The 20,891-nt window shown below is 39.5% G+C and overlaps 1 protein-coding gene across 1 annotated transcript in view; it reads right to left on the bottom strand.

The window, feature by feature from the left end:
• The window catches only part of LOC148421909 (transcriptional enhancer factor TEF-1-like), a 51,201-nt gene that overhangs the window by 13,266 nt on the left and 17,044 nt on the right, over positions 1–20,891 (bottom strand). The window contains exons 2-7 of the mRNA XM_088417647.1: positions 19,145–19,524; positions 8,041–8,105; positions 5,964–6,026; positions 2,484–2,615; positions 2,029–2,078; positions 1,554–1,615 (exon numbers count right to left, since the gene is read on the bottom strand). Coding sequence (XP_088273773.1) covers positions 1,554–1,615; positions 2,029–2,078; positions 2,484–2,615; positions 5,964–6,026; positions 8,041–8,105; positions 19,145–19,349 — 577 coding nt within the window. The 5' untranslated portion in view covers positions 19,350–19,524. The remainder of the gene's footprint in view (positions 1–1,553; positions 1,616–2,028; positions 2,079–2,483; positions 2,616–5,963; positions 6,027–8,040; positions 8,106–19,144; positions 19,525–20,891) is intronic.

Raw genomic sequence — 20,891 nt, 5'->3', positions numbered from 1 at the left:
GGTGTCAATGTTTTACATTGGCATTACAAATTAGATGACGTCACAAATTAACACAATGACACAAAATTGAACAAAGAGAGGGAGGGGTGTCGTCGTCATACGCCATCGGCAACTTTAAACAGATCTGAGATCTCAGTAATGGTCATGGCCACAGAGGCCTTCATTTCCAACCTAAATTCTGATATTTTTTTTTCTTGGTTGCAAGATTATATTGAAGGTTGGGACAGGATCTTGTAAAACGAGATCGTGCGAGATTAGAAGACTACAAGATTTCTTTCATTTTCTAGAGCCGTCTATCCTCCCAAGGGTCACTGGCTTGCTGGTGCCTAACCCAGTCATCTTCGGGCAGTAGGCAGGGGACACCCTGGACTGGTTACCAGCCAATTGCAGAGCACACAGAGATGAACCACCATCCATGCACCCAATTACACCTAAGGACAATCTAGAGCGTCCAATATATACCTATCATACATGTTTTTGGAATGTGGGGGGAAAAATAAAGCACTCAAAGACAACTCATGCAAGCGCAGGGACATCTGCCCACTCGAGATCAATATTAAAAAAATATAGAGTGTCTCTTGGATGCACTGCTTCAACTATTGTATTGTAGATTGTTTTTTGTTTTGTTTTTTTAATCTGCTCAATTTTTTGCCATGCCAGTTTACAGTGACCTCCTCAGGGACTTCTGAGTTAGTTGCATGATGTAATTTTAAGTGTTAGCGTAATGGGACTGATACTTTAACCCACAGGTGTCAAACTCAAGGCCCAGGGGCCAGAACCATTCCTCCTGCATAAAAATGCCACCAAATGCTAATCTGACTTCAAGTTTCTGGCTATAATAGCAAATTTGCAAGTTGTCTTCAACTTTCAAAAAATTGTGGGAAAAAAAAAAAAAATTATTTTATCCCCACCTCTCTCCGCATCTCTTCTTTGAACAGTTTTTACTGGCCTCTGATCTCCAAACCAAGTAAGTGTGTGATTGATTTGAAAATGTATCTGAATGTACAGTTTTTCCTGCCCTCTGACAGAAACTATAACGTGGCCCACCATAATAATAGTTAGACACCCCTGGCTTAACCAGTCAGACTTTACTCATCAATTCATCAGGGCCCTCAAAGATGTCCTGTAATCGGTTGGACGGAACAGGCCAAGTTCGCCTGGCAAAACACATCTACGGCGATTTGTACACATTTACAACTTCACCAAGCATGAGCCTGACCACATTTAATACCAGACTATATGAAATCTCATAAATGTGGTCCATAGAAAAGTCATGCTTAAGATTTTTAATTTGAACAATTCTTATCAACCCTAACGTAAATCCTGGTCTTTTTTTTTTTAATGCACATTTTATAGGTTTAAAACAATCGCTATTATCTAAAAAGGCAGATTGAGCCACTTTGGTCTATTCAAGCCCTTCCCACAAGGTAAGCCTGACGGTGACCCAGTCCAATCAAAAACTACTCTATGGAGAAGCAGTGGCCAAAAATGAAGAGGGAGGACCTCCTGTTAGCTTCAGACAAAAGAGATAAGCGTCGTTGGGTTTCTCTCACCTGTGATTGTGGTGGTCCCCGCTGTCTGCACTGAGTAGGCTTGCTGCGAGAACGGCTTGATGCTGAGAGAAAGAGGCAGACAGAAAGGGCAATGTTAAAAGGCTGAAAGGACGCAAGACACAGCATGGCCAGTCACATTGTGCCCGCATTGTATGAAAAAGGGATTACAGTGTGTTCTGTGACTTGGAGGAACACTTGCACAAGCACAAGAGGTCAAGAGGCTCCAAAAGCTACCAAGGCCTCATTTCTTATCCTCATTACCATTAGCGCGGTCGTGTGACTTCGACTCGAAGTCAGGACATAAGGATTATTTTGCTGGTGGGTAGGAGGGTCAAATGTGAGTGTGCCAAATTAACGCTAAAGACTGGGAACACATTGCTGCTTAATTTAAGGCTGCTCATACGCACGTCGGTGATATAACGGTTCATGCTGAACAACAATCATCCAGCTCGAGAGAGTGCAGAATGTGACTTACTCTTCTGAGGCAGAACTGGACTGTCCTCCGGGGATCATCCCCTGCCACAGCTGGAATTGAAGCATAATTAATAGGGGTGCAAAACCACAATGGATTGGCACCAAGTAAGTCTTACTTGGTTCGACACAGGTGTCGAACTCCAGTCCTCGAGGGCCGGTATCCTACATGTTTTCAAACCCTTTCCCTCAAAAACACCTGATTCAAATGATTGGGATCATTTTAAAGCTCTTGCAGAGCCTGCTAATGAGCTCATCATTTGAATCAGGTGTGTTGGGGAAAGAAAACTGGAAAACATGCAGGATGCCGGCCCTCGAGGACTGGAGTTCGACACCTATGAAGTAAGAGAACAAACACATTCATTGTTTGTGTTTCTTCAGGTAGCCATCTTTCTGGCCATCAAATACCATTGGCCAGAAATACAAATGGTACAATTAGTATACCTTAGCATGTGTTACCTGTGTGTTGCCGGCAAAGTTGGCCCGCACTATTCCCGGCAGCAATTTGCTGTGTATGGCAGTGGCTGAAACGATCTGAGAAGAGGACATGGACGAGATGCTCTGCAGTGCTTTTTCCTTGGCATTATGATCCTACGATGCGGCAAACACAAGAGAACATGTCATAAAACCGTCAACAAAATTATCAAGACACGATCCAAACTAAAAGTGACAACCAGCCAACCATAAAGACATAGTGAGTCATTATTAGCTGGTGAGACAGTAATAAGAGAAAAAGTCCGTTTCTTGGGTTGGCTATGAAGTAGAAGTTCAGTTTTGTTTTGTTTTTTAATTTGGTTTGAGTTGCTCCTGAATCATGCATTCTCTTGATTTCTTGGCTTCCTGATTCCCGAAGCCCTATTTTCATGACCGGTGAAAAAGTCGAGCGCAATCCGAGAACTGTGCACATGGGTGGAGTTCTCTTTCTCTTGGTATTTTCATAGACGCAGGTAAAGGGAAACGGACATTTGCGTCCTTGTGGAAGTGAACGCGGCCAACTTGCTTCTTGGTTCGGGTGAGCGGCTCTTTTCAATCTCTTTAAATTCAGTGCAGGAGAGGTGCGCACAGTTTTTAACATGGCAGAAGCAGAAAGTGACTCTCAGTGGTTCATGTTGGAGACAGACAAATCACATGTACAAAAGTCAGCAAGGAGCTCGCCGCTTGCAGATGATGTCAAGTTGGCTGCTATGAAGGCATATTACATTTTGCTGAAAGTTTGGACAAACGTATGAATGAATGGATTTATTTCAAACAATTACTGTATACAAAAAATATATACTTTGTACACGCAAAAGAATAAGATAAACTTGAAAATAAAGCCAAACATAACAAAACCCGTTTTTTTTATTTCCTACCCCTTTAAGATATTCTTGTATTATATCACATACTAATTTTGTTACACAATACTGTTTATGTAAATATGTAATATATAGTTATATATAAATACCAAATACATAAAAATACACATAAAATAAAAAAAATAAAATACATATATAGTGCACCTGATTTTTTTTAAATCACATGACTTTAATTGAATTGCATTCTTCAAACTTTGAAGACTAATTTTTGCTGTTAATCCCAGGGACCTGTTGCATTTTTCCTCTTTTTTTCCTGGAAATGTTTGCCGGATGAGTCATGACTAAGGACGGCTCTGGACATATTTTCCATTGTACCGGTACTTTGTGGTAATGTGCTTCAATTTTGCATCCTTACTCAGTATTGAGCTTTTTTCCCCCCACAATCACTTATTGATGAAAAGAGTAAGGTCCATTTTGTTTACCGTCACAACACAGTGCTTACTGCAATGATGGCTGCTAGCAGCATTGCTTTTCAACGTTTTTATAAGTAATGCGAATGTTGACTTATTGAACTTATTTCTTCAAGTGCATTGTTTGTTAGCTCCATGTATAAACAATGTAGATTCATGTCATTCCTAGCTGGGAACGCCAATCACGTTCATCATAGAGTACTGGTGCGCAGTTTGTCATCTCTGTGTAGGGCATGGTGGCCCTGCTTGTACACTTTTTCTTCTTTTTCTTTTTCATGGTACTTGATTCACTGTACCTTTTTGGTGCTTTTATGTCAATATTTTGTGAAGGTCATCACAAAACATTTAGCCAAATATACTATTTGTGTTTCCTTGAAATGACTGAATAAACTAATGTCAAAGAAGAGGCGCGGTGGCGGATTGGAAAGTTGGCACGAGCAAACAGTGGTGTAATGTCACATCATAATGAGAGGAGAGAATAGGTGAATGCAAAGGTCCGCTAAATGATTTATTTATTTCACTTGTGTAGTTTATTGTCTGAACAATAGCGTAGCATGAGTGCTTGTGTACCGCCAGTAGCCTGCTACCCCTTCCCCCACGTCGAGGATGTCAGCAGAATTAACCAATTATGATGTGGTCTTTGTAGCAAGCATACAAAGCAGCACAATGTGTCAACAGCAAAATAATGTCGCCAACAAGCCCTATCAGATTTGTCGCAGAGAACAATATGGAACAAAAATCTCCTTTCGGAAAAAAGGAAAAATTCAAAACTAGGGCAGTGCTGAGGAGGACTTATTTAAAATAGACAAAAAAAAACTCTAAACAAGACTATTTGTAATCTCAATGTCTTTAAAGATAAAAAAAAAAGTGGCAATTTTAATAGTAAACTTGAACATAGGGAAGTATAAAATTTACTAGTCAAATAATTGCATTGACAAGAAGGTATTAGCTGATACCAGGGTGTCTACTAGACCTCTGCGACAGCAGTAATAATCAGAGGTGGGCAACTTACATTTTTTCTGCTGGTCCGACATTCATAATTTGTCAGAGCCCCGCCCCCTTCCTGTCATAGTCGGTCCGTCATTTTTTCAAGCAAGACGATATTGTAATCGTCGGTCTGTCTGTCCGTCAGTCTGTATTTTGCCCAACCTTTTTGCCACCACTAGAGGGCGACATTTGACAGTTTCTTTTCTGGTTAGCTTTTTGTCTGTTTTAGTACTTACACTTAAAGTTAACACCATGTCTGGGATTCTACAGTTACATTGCAATTGAAACACAACACAGTAATATATATATGTGTAACACGAAACCAAACCAGTTTATGCCAGTTAACAATCATGTGCACTGGATGGCATTATCTTGCTTTACAGGACACTCAATTGCCGGATGTCGGTTCTCATTTCCAACTGCCTGCCCTACAACTATAGAAGGCAGTTTCATTAACATTTGTCTAAATGTGTCTAAATTTCATCTGTCACACTATAAATAAAAGTATTGCTGAGGTTGAATTTACTAAAAACGTCTTTAATTAGAGAATTAAAAAAAAATGTATACCTTAAAAATTGCATCTATCTTGCCAATCAACCAGTGGAAGAATGCAAATTTGTTCTGCATTCACAAAATGCTCTTATCAGCGAGAAACCGGAAACCAGGACTAAGACAGGGAGCAACAACAAATCTATGTCTGGTAAAGTCAGCTGTGATTGCTGTGAAACTGAACATGTAACTACACTGCTTAGCGGTGCAGTAAAGTGACGTATGTCACATTGACTGCAGGTTGATTGCAGTTTGTACTTAAAGATGCAGCAATATGGGCGCTAAACATTCAAATCAGTTCAATTATATTTCAGTAATCAAAAAGGGTGTGGCGGGCTGATGGACTTAGGATATAATGGGTCCTATAATCATAGTAATAGTAATGTCACTTGGTGGAGCGCTGGCTTAGAGGAGAGACCAGGAAGTGGGAAACCCTGACCATATGCATTAATGTATGGATATAAGTGGTTGTGAGTAGGCGGACCAGAAACACCTAATTAGACGCTTAGAATAATTCGTCTTATGCTTTGCTTCTGTTTGGTTCTTGTTCTTGAAGTGTGGCCTCAGTAAGCAGGTTATTTTCATGTATTCCCCACCAGCATTTACTGTGGACATTAAATAACTTTGCAAAGTCCTACCTTTATCTTGGATTGGAACTCCCTGGATTTTCTTCTGGCTAGGACCTGGATATGACTGGAAACCTGGAACATTTATAGTGTACAGTAGAGTACAGTAGAATACAAACAAGTACAAAAGAGTAGAAGAGAACAGAGGAGAAGAAAAAAAAGCCGAGAAAACAACCAACAGTGGGTTACCATGGTTATGAAAAGACTTTTTCCACGCGCGCGCACACACACACACACACACACACACAAGTCCCTTGACAACAGACTAGATCCATCAACGTGCATCAATTGAGTGAGGATAAAGACCCTTAGGAACCAAGGATCAAGGTATACATAACAATAGTGATATGAGGTCGATATATTAGTATTTGTTTTCATAGACACTGTATGTATACTGTATTTTTGGGACAACACAGATGTTCATTCGTATATTGTTATGTTGCAGCAATCTAAAAATGCATCATGAAGAAGTAAGAAAACATTTACTCCAGAGTTCAAGTAACATTTTGTCAAGAAAAAGAACAGTAGAGCTCAGACTTGCATCCAAAATCTTGCCGTCCTAAATGTGAGTGTTTTCAGAAATATGCCCCAAGCATGCACTGCTTCACTCCGAACATTTGGAAACTCATAAACCCAACCATACATTATATAAAGAATTGTGTTATTTAAAAAATAAATAAGTAAATAAATTCCGTACAAAATGCTCAGCCAACAATAAAGTAGGCAGATTTTAAAGGGGAGCCATCGCACACATTTTTTTTTACAATATGGTTTATCTCTGGTCAGTTTTATGGTTGATATTGTGTTGGATTGTTAACTAAGCAGCAACATCCACTTATTTTTATTCATCTCGAGGGATGGCCATTTTTCCGATCGCTGGCAATTGAAAGTGACGTCACAGTTGCTCAGCTTGTGAATGTAACATTACTAAACTCATCAAACAGACGAGCCGAGTTGTTACCTCATTTTCAGTTGACAGCAAGCGGCAAAATGCCTGCTTTGTGATATGGATAAAAACATTGCGTTTCCTGCTTAATTCATATCCCATAAACGAAACAGCAATCCTAATACTGTGTTTAGGGTAGAGGGGTTGCATTGAGCATATTACAGTAAACTATTTTTTTTTTGTAATTTGTACAGGATTTGTTGAAAAAAAATCAAGACTATTTTGACTGGTATGAGTTAGAGTGAAGCAAAATACGAAAATCGCTGAAACGAAAAAGCGGAAACTTGCAAAAGATAATGATGAAGTCACAAATAAATATCCATGATCGAGCAATGCCTCAAAGAGACTGTAAAATCTGGTTGTGCCGTATGTTAAACTAGCGATACATCACTACTACTATTGATACTATTGCTACTACTTTTTACTTTGTTCGGGCAGTTGGCAAAAGCTTTTGGTACAGCACTGCCACTTTTTGGTCACCGGCTTTTAATGCGCAAAAGCGTATTTGCCAACTCAACACAGAATAAATCTCATCTTTCGTAAACTTCAGATTTGTGTTGTGTTCATAGCCGTAAGTTATATGTTTGTTGCGCATTGATGTAAATGTGTTTCAGATTTCCCACATTGTGAGCGGTCAGTGAGCACCTCACCAGTGTAATGTTGAATGTGGTTGTTTTTCCTTTTCCTTCCAGCGGTTCGAGTTTATTTCACCATAAATACCCAAAGATGAGCAGCACCCGTGTTTCACCGAGTTAATGATTCTAATTGAATCTTAATTGAATCAGCTGGAGACATCATAACTCTTTTCACTCGGTTTTAGTAATGTTCCTGTGTGTGAACAAGGATGGACTCGGACATTAGTTCAGTCTGCTTGCTTCTTTTATTGAAAATAATGCCATAACAACCTCAGCTAACACGAGCTGCTGTCGGATGCGACAAGCACTTGATGCTAACAGCCAACTGACGTGCCACTCGAGCTCGTACCGTTACGGTAATTATTGTAAGTAAGAATACGGACGATATAAAAATGCACATGTAAGTCATGTATGTCATGTAATGTGTAGGCCAATGAAGAAAAAAACCCAGACAAACAAACAAAAAACACCACAATCCACATTCAAATGCCCTCTTTTTCATGCGTACCTGTTTCCTTGTTCGCGTTTTTCCTGTGCGGAGTTTGATGTATCTGGCTATAAGCTCATTTCGACCTAGAAAACAAAGATGAAACAGGGCTTTATTTACCTGCATATTGTATGTACACACGCACACACAGACAGCTAGGCTTACTGAACTTTTTCTTGGTCACAATCTGAATTCAGATGACGCTGAGTGGCACAATTTGGTGTTATTGACCCAGTGACCCTGTGCCATGCAGCCTGACACAGCGGGGACGCGATCACCATACCTCTCGAGTCCCATAGTACATTCACACAACTTTTACGGACACACATACTCACTCACACATATGCATATAATCAGGCACTCCCAATAACACGCCGTGTTTGTGAATACACATGCCCCGACAATACAAGCATTCATGCAGACTGGCCACCCCCGATTAACAAAAGCACCCGGCCAGCTGTAACCATGCTTACATGGGTGCACATGTGTGAGTGCACACGCACACTGACATACACTGACAATGCTGAATAATTCAACCCATTGAATCGGGAGCACAGCATGACCTGGCTAGTATAGATTAGCACAGCCTGAGGAGACATAAAGTATGACGTGTGTGTTCACAGTGTGTGTATATTATGCTTTATGGAGGCAACATTTTTTGATGAGGCGATGTGAAATTATGTAACATGTCGGTTCGTTTGCATACAAGTAAATGTGGGTGTCGTGCGTGTTGTTTGCTTGGTCCTTCTGGGCTTTTTGTTCCAATCGAGTGAAAAACCAGTCAGGCCAGCTGGCTAACTGATGGTCAAGATCAGCACAAAGCCAAACCTCAACACACAACCCAAATGGCTCACAACAATAGCCCTAACTAACAAGCAGATGGTGTGTATGTGAGTGTGTGTACATGTGCGAACATATGTGTGTTTGCGTATTCTGACCAACTCTCAGCGAGATAGGCAGCAGGCAGCTTAGACTGATACAATCTACAGCTCCTCATGCAGGTGTTTTCCTTCCAGCAGTCAAGCGCTGCCACCGACAACGAAACACACACACATACATGTACATACATGCATGACTGCCAGCACACGCACACTTGCGCGCACGCACAGACACAGAGAACAAGTCCTGGCTGCGGAGGCTGACATCTGACTCCAGAGGGGCCAGCTGGTCTTTCTAGGAGGCTTAACGGTGAATTATCATCCTTCACTAACCCTGCGGCACACATCTTTCTTTCTGGCTCTGCCGCTTTTTAAACTCTCCAACACACACACACACACACACACTCCCTCCCACTGTAGATCCATCTTCTGTTCTGGCTGTTCCCTTTCCTCTCCTCTGTCCCTCTCCAAGTTGAATAGGCCTCTGCTCCCTCCCCCTTCCTGTCTCTGCCTCCCGCAGTACTTGCCCAGTGAAAGACTTCAAGGCCAAAGTCAGATGGTCATTAACCGTGACCAACAGAAGCCCCAGAACACAAACACACACACACACACACGCACAAAACCTTAAACTGCTGAAAAACTGTTTCTAAGCAAAGAAAGAAAGAAAAAAAACATTCTTTTAATTTTCTTTTCCAATCAAGAATACAATATATACACTGACAGATGATGCTTGAACGCTAATTTGTATAAATTCAATTCACTATAAGAACCAATGACTGTTTTTTTTCCATTTTTTCTCATAGAAGAATTCACATACAATACAGTACAGATGGACCTCTACTTACGAATTCATTCAGGAAGTAACTTTGTAACGTCAAGCTTTCATAAATAGAGCCGCTTTTTACATGTTAATAGCCTAAACCGTTCCAAGCCCCAAAAATGCTACTATTCCCTTTAAATCAGGGGTCACCAAACGTGTCGCTCGCGGGCACCTGGTAGCCCCTGAGTATCACATGAGTAGACCGCAGACCGGTTCTGCAAATAGTTTACAAGTGATAGAACATAGTGATTTTCTAGGAATTTTACGAACGATAATGCATAAATGACATATACATTACATATTACACCTTATTTACATATTTACTACAGCTGTTTCTTAAATATTGTGAGAAATCAATAACATGGTCAGGGTCTTCACATAAACTTCGTATTACTCTGTACCAAGAAGTAGCTCTCGGTTTCAAATAGGTTGGTGACCCCTGCTTTAAATGAATAATATTAATAAATTGAAAAAATGCATCAAAAAGGGTAACAAATACATATTAAAATTACATTAGTGTATAATAATCAAAATATATCACGTGAAGAATAAAAAAAAAAATAAAAACGCTAAGAACCCCTTTAAATTAACCATGTTAATTGTAGCAGTTCACAATAAGAATGCAGTTCACTAGTTTGTCTTGAGATGGTGCTGGTGTGTTGGTGATGAGTGCAGAGAGACACCTTCTTAGGATGTTTAATTTGTATGTTTTTACTTTACATTCATACATACTTTACAATGCAAATGTGTTTTTATGTGAATATGCACAATGTAAGCCATAGTTAATGTCAATTTTATGTTTGTTAGTTTTACGGGGTACATTTTTGGAAGGATGTGTGGATAAAACAACGAAAGATGAAACGTAAACATCAATGCACAAAACTATTGGCTTGTTTGTGGGCAACCCAACATAACAATAAATGATAAATATGTATCACAGATACCATAGACATCACGGGCAGTCATGCTGGCGCAAGCACTGGTGTCTCGTGGCTCATATTATATCCCAACAGTCGTCTTTCGTATCTTAAATTTTCTCTCATTACGAAGGATACAGAGGATATTTTTCCGCCGAGGCGTTTCGTAAGTTCAACTTTTTTGAACAAGAGGCATTCGTAAGTAGACGCACCACTGTATACAGAAAGACAGCAACACCAGTCAGAAGAAGACCCTCAGATGTAACAACCCGCCGAGCATTAAAATACTGTATAAGTGACTGATCTCAAAGAACATTGAGACGCTTGGCCAACGCCATCAAGAATTTGTGTTTCAGTTGATTGAATGCAGTGCTCTCGGGTCAAAGGTCAGAGCCTCAATGATCTGGCCCCTAACAAGTCAGCAGTCACGACTTGAATGAATGAATTTGATTTGAAATACAATGTAGTGTAGAGTGTGTTTTGAAGAAACCAGGATAAAGTTAGTTTTTGTCAAGGTTAAGGAATTCATTAAAAACAACCTGCTATTTCAATTTAGATTGAATTTAGTTTAAATCTGTAGTGCAACAATTTTAACAGAAAGTATGAACTATTAAGAGCCAAATCAAGCAGGATTGTCCCAACATTGTTGAAGTAAGGTAAAACAAAATTTATTTAACTAAATTTGAGAAATGGGCTAAATGTGAGATTTGATGTTGATGTAACATTTAAACTAAAAAAAAAATATACATATCAAAAATTCCACTTTCAAGTGTTTCCGAGTAGTGTGCAATTATTACATATACATTTTCTTTAAAGCAAGTAATCAGTATCAATATAATGTAAAAAAATACATGTAATGCAGTCCAACATTGTAAAATTCTCAACTGACTCTATAAAGGAAAAGAAAATGAATAAATAGCCCTCCATTTTAAGTAAGTCAATTTGAGATAAGAAAAAGAAAAAGTCATTCAAAAAAATTGAAGTCAGTATATTAAGGACAACTCAGCATGTCATCTAATGCACATATTCTAAACACGTTCACCTGTGGATCCTTATGATATGTGTTGAACACACACCTACTGTTCATTACATTGAATCCCTGCCAAGTAATGCCACTAATCTGCCATTATTCACCTTGTTATTCCCACTTCCTTTTTCCACAGTCATTTATAATTTCTGATGCATTTCTTGAACAAGTACATCACAGCACCCTTGCACATCTTCTTTTCTATTGTGGCCTATTTTCGTGCAGCCAGTGGGGGGTATCTTTAGCCACAGATAAGTCTGTCACATATTACGCCTTTCATTTTTGGCTCACCTGCAGCTCATTCTACATTTACTGGCACACAAGACCACCTTTAATGACAGTAAGGAGTGGGGAAAATGGTTTAAGGAGTCCTCAGAGAGCATACATTATGTTTTAGTTTAAGTAGAACATGCTTTCAACATCTTTTTTCCTTGCAGAATCTTCCATGTTTTCTGGAGGCAGCATAACAATCATCAAAATCTGCAAGATGAACACAAACTCGAGGTTTAGGTTGAGATCAAAGGATACATAAGGATATATATATATATATATATATATATATATATATATATATATATATATATGTATAGGGACATTGCAATATCAGTGTAGTCATGATTTTCTTGCTTATCTATAATTTGTTTGTCTTCCTCCAAAGGTTCAATAATGATCTTTTTTTAAAATATATATACAGTGGACCCCCCTGTAACAGCGTCCGCAGCTTACGTTATTTTCATGTTGCGACGTGGAATAGAGGTTTTTCGTGCCCTCTTTATGGTATTTTCCCGGTTTTGCGACAAACACAACTGTCATGACCCTAGGCGGTTGGCAGTATTTGTGTTGTTTTGCCTCCATCTGCTGGTGTTTTTAGGTAATTGCACTTATTTACTATTGCCATCTAACTGCTTCCATGCAACGCGTGGTAACAATGCTAGTCTGATGTTGGTCGGCATCTCCTCATGGAGATGCTGGTCTGCCTTTTGGTTGGCCTCACTCGTTTCAGAATGGCGGGAGGGTAAAGCTTTGTTTGATTGTGAGTGGTTACAAAAGCCTATTTATAGTGTTTAACCCTATTTACTGCTTAATTCAACGTTGAAAGGGGTCCCAAGATTGCTAGTGATGTTTAAGAGAAAAGTATAAAGATAATTTAAAGGAAACGAAGCTAAAGATAATCAAGAAGTACGATACCCTTACTAGGGAATATGGGCATAACAAGCGCCACTCAAAGGTAAATAAATCCTTTCAATATTTTTTATTTATAACGTTTTCTGATTGGATACATGTATGTTATATATACACTTACTATACTATTTTGGTACCAATTTTTAATATGTAAGTAAAATGTTTTTACCTGGAGTTCTAATTGCATTAGCTATTTAACATAGGGATTGCCCGTCATACGGTGAATTTGTCTTCCGAGCCCAACACACAGTATATATATATATATATATATATATATATATATATATATATATATATATATATATATATATATATATATATATATATATATATATATAATTATAGAAATGTTTGATTATATCTTTTACTCGAATTTAAGACACTACTTTCCTCTCTAGATACACTAGATTTTAGAAAAATCATTCTTAAATTTTGCTCGAAGAAAGGAATTTGCCACAGCTGAAACAGCAAATTTGTGTCAGAATAGTTTGTTCAAATGTGATCAGTAGGAACAGCAATGACAACAGGCTGTCAGCATCAGAGAGTGTGCTGTCATTTACTTTGTCAATCATGCCAGCAAACGCTGCTAGCCCGCGACTAATTCATGCTACATTCAGCTATAATGGAGCGCAAGCTACTAGTAAATGCTGACAACGTGTCAATTTCAATGCCTATTCAACTTGTTTGTTAGAGCCATGAATTGGCGATTTGACATTATTTAGGAACAATAAGGAACAATGTTGTGTTGTTCGTAGCAGGAGTTGTTAGCAACGGTTGCAGTAGAAAGACTCGTCAAATTGTTGTGCTTCAAAATAAAGCACACATTGTGTGATCTTATGGGGTAAAGTAAGCTTTATTTTAAGTTGACTTTTTCACAACATTTCCAATGAGTTTTATGGTCATGGTGAGCAGTCACCATTGTTTCTGCGATTAGCTTGATAGATTTTCTTTGAAGTGTACATAAATAAGCGGGTATACGGGGCAAGTAAAAATGCTTCAAGCATTTCTTTTTTTTTTTTTTTTTTTTAACTGAGGTACTCAAAGAACTCAAGGACTAGTTTCAGCCCACTGAGGTAGGTACATTAAGGAGCTATGAACTATTGACATTACAGCAGTGGTACCTTGTAGGAGGCACCGAACCCCACCAGTTACATATGCTCATTCACCGAACCCTTCTTTAGTAGAAAATAAAATATGATTTTTTTAGACTGAGGGGTGGACCTCTGCGGCGGAGGCTCCACCGAACCCCTGAGACCGACTCACCGAACCCCTAGGGTTCGATCGAACCCAGGATAAGAGCCACTGCATTACAGTAAATGACTATATTTTCATCAATGATAGTTTTCCATTTAGTGGCTGACATGCAGCTTGCTTGCTCTCACATATATTTTCTTTCATTCAATTTCACACTTAATGAGTGACCAGGCATCCCAGAGGCACAGCTACTTGTATAGATGTCAAGTTTCCATGAATAAGAATAATAATAATTCCCTGTTTATAATAATTCTATGTTTTAAGCAAAACCTTTGATAACCTATTAGTCTAATCTTTTTACATGTAAAACACAGAGGATAGTGAGAAACACAATTTCGATTCCTTTGTATGTTAAGCACATGTGAAGAAAATCGACAATAAACTTGACTTTGACTTGACTTTTTGTCCAAATGTTGCTTATCCCTTCTGAACAGTTCAGATGATGTTACTTTTCTCAGAAAATGTCAAAATGATATGTCAAACTCCATTAGGTAACCAAACTTTACAAAGGGTTGGTGCCGACAGTGTGTATGCACAACATTTCCATATCACCTATAAGTGTGAAATGTGTGAGCAAACATTGACACATCCAGCACACAGAGCAGCTACAACATTTATCTGAATTTACCTAATAAATGCAAGCAAGGTATTCTATTTATGATGCTCACCAGCTGCTCAGTAAGCGTGCCTGTTGCTGAGCAGGTGGTGTGCAGTAGCTTTATCACAGCATTTCACAGAGACATCGGACCACTGCTGTTCGGAAGAGAGGGATTGGAATAGTCCAAAGAAAAACTATGAGGTTGAAAAAGCCACTAGAAGATAAAAGCGCAAATAAGACTAAAAGGTCATCATGACAGTTTTCAAAATGGAATACCCGGTAATACTCCAGATAACTAATGGATTTTGGCCATGTAGCGCTACCGAGCAAGGTCCTCACGCAAGACTCCCACTGAGTTGGAAAAAAGGAAGTACTTCATATCCAAGCTCTTAATTTTCTTCTCCTGGAAGCCTGAGATGACGCAGTGTCTTAAAGAATTCACTAGAGAGCACTCTGCCTGCAGAGAGAAGGGCGAGAGGGAGGCACAGCTGGTGGCAGTCAGAGGACCATCTGCTCATTATTATATTAGTTCAAACTTGCACACACACTCAAGCACAAACGCACATTCAGATTTCTGTGCATCATGGGGACCCTGGGGGCTCTTCAGCACTCTCCTGTGGACAAATACTGTAAATATGTACGCCGGGTCTCGTGTTTCAATGCTATATACTGTAGTAGGGATGTGAATCTTCGGAACCAAAGCGATGCGATACGCATCTTGATACACTAGCAACGATTCGATACATTAACGATTCATGTGAAAGAACCGGCGATAAGATACGATACTATTCTCCCACCTGCTGCGATATGGTACGACACAGTACGATTTGATATAACACGATGCGATACAGAATGATACGATGTGATACGAAGCGATGCAGAAGCACACTATGGAATACATAGTAGTAGAGATTTGTTCTTTATTTCTTGGCCTACAGTGTGTCTCACACGTTAAAACTCTCTAAACACGAAACAATGGTAGCTCTTGGCAGTTACAAGCTAATGATTGAAGATTCAAAAGTTTCATTGTCATATGTTTAGTATTGTTATGCCACACAATGAAATTCATATTCTGTTCACTTCCTCGAGCAGAAGACTAAATTCCATAATCGAGCAATAAATAAATAGCAATAAAATAACAGAAACAATGGTTCTAGTAATGTAGTGCAAATATCATGTAGTGCAAAATATTAGTGCAAAATGTTATTTATGCATGCAGCCAGAGGCAGATTAGTAATTGAAGGATTTGTTGGGACTCCGAATGGCAATGCAAAGGTTTGTCCAGATGAAAATGACAAATTACTCTCTGTTACTAAGGTGTATTCCACATTTCACAGTATGAACCGGAGAGCCAACTCCGCCCTAAACCGAAAAAGCGTTGCCCTTCCTTTGTGCGATTAAATAACAAAATAACTACAGTTTTCCATAACTGGTTTTGGATCGAACAGAATTGCTAGCCAGCGGTGCGTGGAAAAAATGTGGGATATCGTTACTTGGCTCTACAGGTGTTCTAGTAGTACTAGTAGCCAGAGCTGGAGCTGGTTGGTGTCTCTCTGTCACGTTCATGCCATGTCGCCGCTTCAGATGAGAACTCACATTGGTTGTGCACCCTGTATGTTTAATCGCAGCACGGCGAAATTTGACAATATAGCATTGGGTTTCTCCGCCTTTCCACCATGCTTGTAATGTCCGAAGTGCTGCCAAACACCAGACTTGTACAAAACTGGAGAGTGTATCTTTTCCTCCTCCATGCTTAAAGAATGACCACCACCTCTGATCCAAAGAAAGTTTGGTGTCTGCTTTCCCCGCCTCAAACTTACGCGAGACAAGAGTCGGGCCATCATGATCCCCCACCTTGCAGTTCTGAAATGAGAATTTAACCTTTTTCTTTTTTTCCTTAAGTGTTGGTGGCTATTCTATTTTTCGTTTGTGTGGTGCTCCGGATGTTAGTGGCTTGCCATCTGCCTCATCTGATCATTCCAAAGTCACCTCCACAATGTCGCCCATGGCTTTAAAGTATTATGTAACCAAACAATTAGTAGTGAAAATTCTTATAAAATGACATACAAATATTTGTTATATTTCTCTTTGATTGAAGTTTATGAACCTGCCCCTGACCTTGCCGGTTTCCATTGCCTTCTCGAGAAATGGACAGAATCTCCAATGTTATGCTATTCCCAAAGGAAATTAGCCAGCTGGTCCACTTACTGCTGGACTCAAACAAAGAGATTTTTCAAATCGTAAAAGATTTTTATTCATTGGCAGACGCCAGAAATAAATATGGAAAAGAGAACCCAGACAGATTTGTCAAACGCTCAGACAGGTAGGATAGATTTCAGCATGGTCGTGACCCAAGTTACAAAGGATAAGCAGTTCAGAAAATGAATGGACAACCATCAGGTAAAACATTTTGTTTGTTTTGTTTTATTTAGTACCTGTTTGTCACTATGAGAGCTTCTTTGATTGGCCATACCTACAGCGTTGCCTCGTTTTATCGTAGTTGATGGGAAAATCCGCAAAGAAGGACCCCCACATTGGACATGCATAAATAAAGATTTTTGGTTGAAAGAATTGAACACATTAACTTGGAGGAATTTTCGGCCCCTTAGTTTTGACCCTATCCATGGGACAAATCTACTCTTAACACACTTCTGGCCTAAGATGGATGATAGATTGATGGGAGTTTGAAATATTTGGTCAGGAAAGGGCAAAATCAGGACAAAAATAGACCAATTGTAATTATTGTCTGACCACCCACAATTCCTTGAAGCTACATGTTTTATACAGGGTGACCCAAAAAAAACGGGCCCCAACTCTAATTAGGCCCCGTTTCTTAGTGTTTTGTCCGAATGAAATGAAACTTTGGTCATAACTAGTTTATTATATTCAAAACATCACATCAAACTAGAGTCTTTGGCCTTTTTTTCTCCGTTCTACAGCATAAGTTCTAGATGGCCTCCATTTAGCTTCGTGCATTTCTTGAGGCGCAGCAAGAAGTTGTCCAGACCATCTACCCGTCGCTCATGAGCAAGTTCTGGTTCCAGCAAGAAGGAGCAAGTTCTCACACCTCAAACCTGCCCCGAGATTGGCTGGACGAGAACTTCGGAGGCCGAGTGATCAGTCTCAAGACTGATTTTGAGTGGGCATCCCATAGCCCGGACATAAGCCCCCCAGATTTTTTTTCTTTGGGGCTATCTTAAGGACAGAGTCTACGCAGGGAAACCCAGAACCATCACGGAACTCAAGAAAGCCATCAGGGAGGAAATGAGAGCCATTATCAATTCAGTCTGTAAGAACGTCATGGACAACTCCGTGCTGCGCCTAAAGAAATGCACGGAGACTAAAGACCCCAGTGTTTTGATGTGATGCTTTGAATATAATAAACTAGTTATGACCAAAGTCTCATTTCATTCGGACAAAACACTAAGCAACGGGGCCTGATTAGAGTTGGGGCCCGTTTTTTTTGGGTCACCCTGTATTCTTTTAAATTAAATGTGTGCAAAACCTCTCTGTGCAATTTCCAACGGTCATGTGTGGTTTTTATTTATTGAGATAATTTCAACATATATTTATGGAAATACACTATATCAATCTCAAAGCAAATTCCATATACAGTATGCAGTGACCAATTGAACACACTGATAAAGTTTAGAGCCTAACAAAGATGTTCAGTTTAAAACCCCAAAAATCGTTGATAGGGTGATGTCCTTACTCTATTTTGGGTGGGGGTTCTTCATTGTTTTAAGATGTGTATACATCTTTCACAATGACATTAATCATTATGTAAATGGTAATAGCATTATATGTTTCACAAGCAATGTATCGCCAAAAGCTGTACTCAAAGTTTGGTGCGCACTTACCTTTATTATGGGTCAAAGTTTTATCATAGCTAAAGTTCAGCTCCTGGAACACATTTATTATTTTCCCAATTTTTGTCATGGAAAAAAATCAATACTGAAGTGAACCACATGGTTCAGCAGCAGACTTTAACAGACACATCGGTAGCATACTAATAGTATGATTAATAGTGGAGATATGAACAGGTGTCCAAGGATTACGTCTTTTATGCCTTTCTTTTGCAGATGTTATTGCGAAACGCATTGCAAGAAGTTATTCTATCTTGCAAAAAATTGTAACAAGTGAAGGGGAACTAACACTCAGGTAGCAGTCAAAAGCCTGTGCATTTCAGTCATTTGAACAATACTGCAGCGTCAATAAACCAGGGGCTGCTGATTGTAATTGGTTGGATATAGCGTAGTAATTATTAAGAACTGCTTACGTTCTTGGGGTCATAAAGCATCTGTTTGGGTTGAGGTGTTTATTAATGGTGGACAACCAAATTTGATGAGGCATTGTTCTGAGACTGCAAAATACCAACAGACTTCTTTTAGATGACAAGAGTACAATTCATCAATAATAATTCCTGCATCTTGTTTGAGAAGCACTTACCATACATCTTTCCTTCATCTGACAGTATAATTTTCCTTCTTCCACATGGCGGGTAAATGGCAAGGGCTTCTTGGAAGCTTTGCTCAATGTCAGGGCTCCACACCCCCTCAGGATCCCCATCCATTGTCTTGTCCCCTCCAGAGTCACTCAATCTGTCCATGTCGTCCCCGGGACTTTCACTGCCACTCCAACTGCTACGTTCCATCTTGGCAGCTAATGTTGAAAAGCTGCTATGTGGTCAGTACACAGGGGAGCAAATTAATTTGCTTTTAAAGAGTAGCCTCAAATTTCTTGTGATGCAAAATATTTCCCCAAAATTGGTTGGCAGACCATAGACGAGAGAAAGGTTGGTCAAAATCCCAGGACAGGTGTCAGGAATCCTATTTAAAAAAAAGAAAAAAAAAGAAAGAAAAAAAGACAAAGGAGAGAAAAGTTAGTATGTTGTACACACAGACATTCAACAGTCATGTTTCTGTTGTGGGTTCAGGTTGTTGTTTTTTTGTTTTTTTTTTACTTGATGGATTTTTGTATTTTCAAATTGTGGGCGTCGTTTTAGTTGTGTCTTGTTTCCATTTGGTTTCCCTCACGTCTGTCCTCGTTAGCGTGATTAGTTTCCACTTGTCCGTGTGCCTGCGCTCCTCTTGTCATCCAGTCAGCTTCCTCTGCCCTTTTGCTCCTCTCCAGCTGTTTTGTGTTTCCTCGTTAAGTGTGAAGTTTATTTAAGTCACCAGTTTGTGTTCGGTTAGTTGTCGGGTCATTGTCCATGTAACGTCATTGTTGTTGCTGCCAGATGTCAGAGCTTTTTCCCAGTCCTCCTGTCATCCTCCCATGAGTTTAGCTTCTGTTCTGAGTTTTGGCCTGTTACTTTACCCTCTGTCCAGGTCTTGTTGGATTTTTTTCCCCTGCTACATTAAATCTCTACAACATTATTTTTCATAAAAGAAGAGAGCAGATTTAATCTATTTCTGAGTCCATCCTTGTTCACACAGAAACATCAAAGTACCTTTCTAGAATGTTTCTTGAAGTAGAGCAGATTGCAAACCAAGAGGCTGCTACAATGTTTGGGCTAACGGCCCTCGCATGTTGACCGAACACGATAACGAGCAGGTACAATCAGCGTGAACATTTATTTCAAAAGTACCCTTCACGAAACTCTGTCAGGCTCCCTTGGCACACTCAACTGGTCCGTGCAGCAACCGGTCTCTCTCACTCTCTCACCAGCAAGACACACCTCCAGGGCTTTTTCACAACGCTATGTTCCACACAAATAACTAACTTGCGGATATAACTAGAAGAAAATATGAAGGAATTGCAAAGATGAGATTTATTCTGTTTTGCTACAGTTTCTACATTGTCGCCAAACTGTTGGTGCATCCTACACAAAATAACATTTACCAAAAATTTGCCCCTAAAATTAGGATTACGTCCTATACACAGGGGCGTCCTATATTTGTGGAATTATGGTAAGTATGATCGATCATGTATAAATCGGAATCCCATTAATTAGTATGTCCCTCTGATGTCAGAACATCTGCCTTCAGGCATATGAATTCTGTCTGTCGCTGCCACTGCAAGAGCATGAGGTGAAGAAGCGTGTGCAGGTAGGCTGTAATGGGTGGAGAAAAGTGTCAGGTGTGATGTTTGATAGAAGATTTTCAGCTAAAATGAAAAAAAAAATGTATACAAGCCTATGGTGAGACCAGTGATGCTGTTTGAGCTGGAGGTAGCAGAGATGAAGATGCTGATG

Source organism: Hippichthys cyanospilos, chromosome 6 (genome assembly GCF_059441005.1).
Source record: "Hippichthys cyanospilos isolate Australia breed blue-spotted pipefish chromosome 6, RoL_Hcya_1.0, whole genome shotgun sequence".
NCBI classification, from domain to species: domain Eukaryota; kingdom Metazoa; phylum Chordata; class Actinopteri; order Syngnathiformes; family Syngnathidae; genus Hippichthys; species Hippichthys cyanospilos.
The sequence above is the reverse complement of the archived record's forward strand: the minus strand, read 5'-3'. Positions and strand labels throughout refer to the sequence as shown.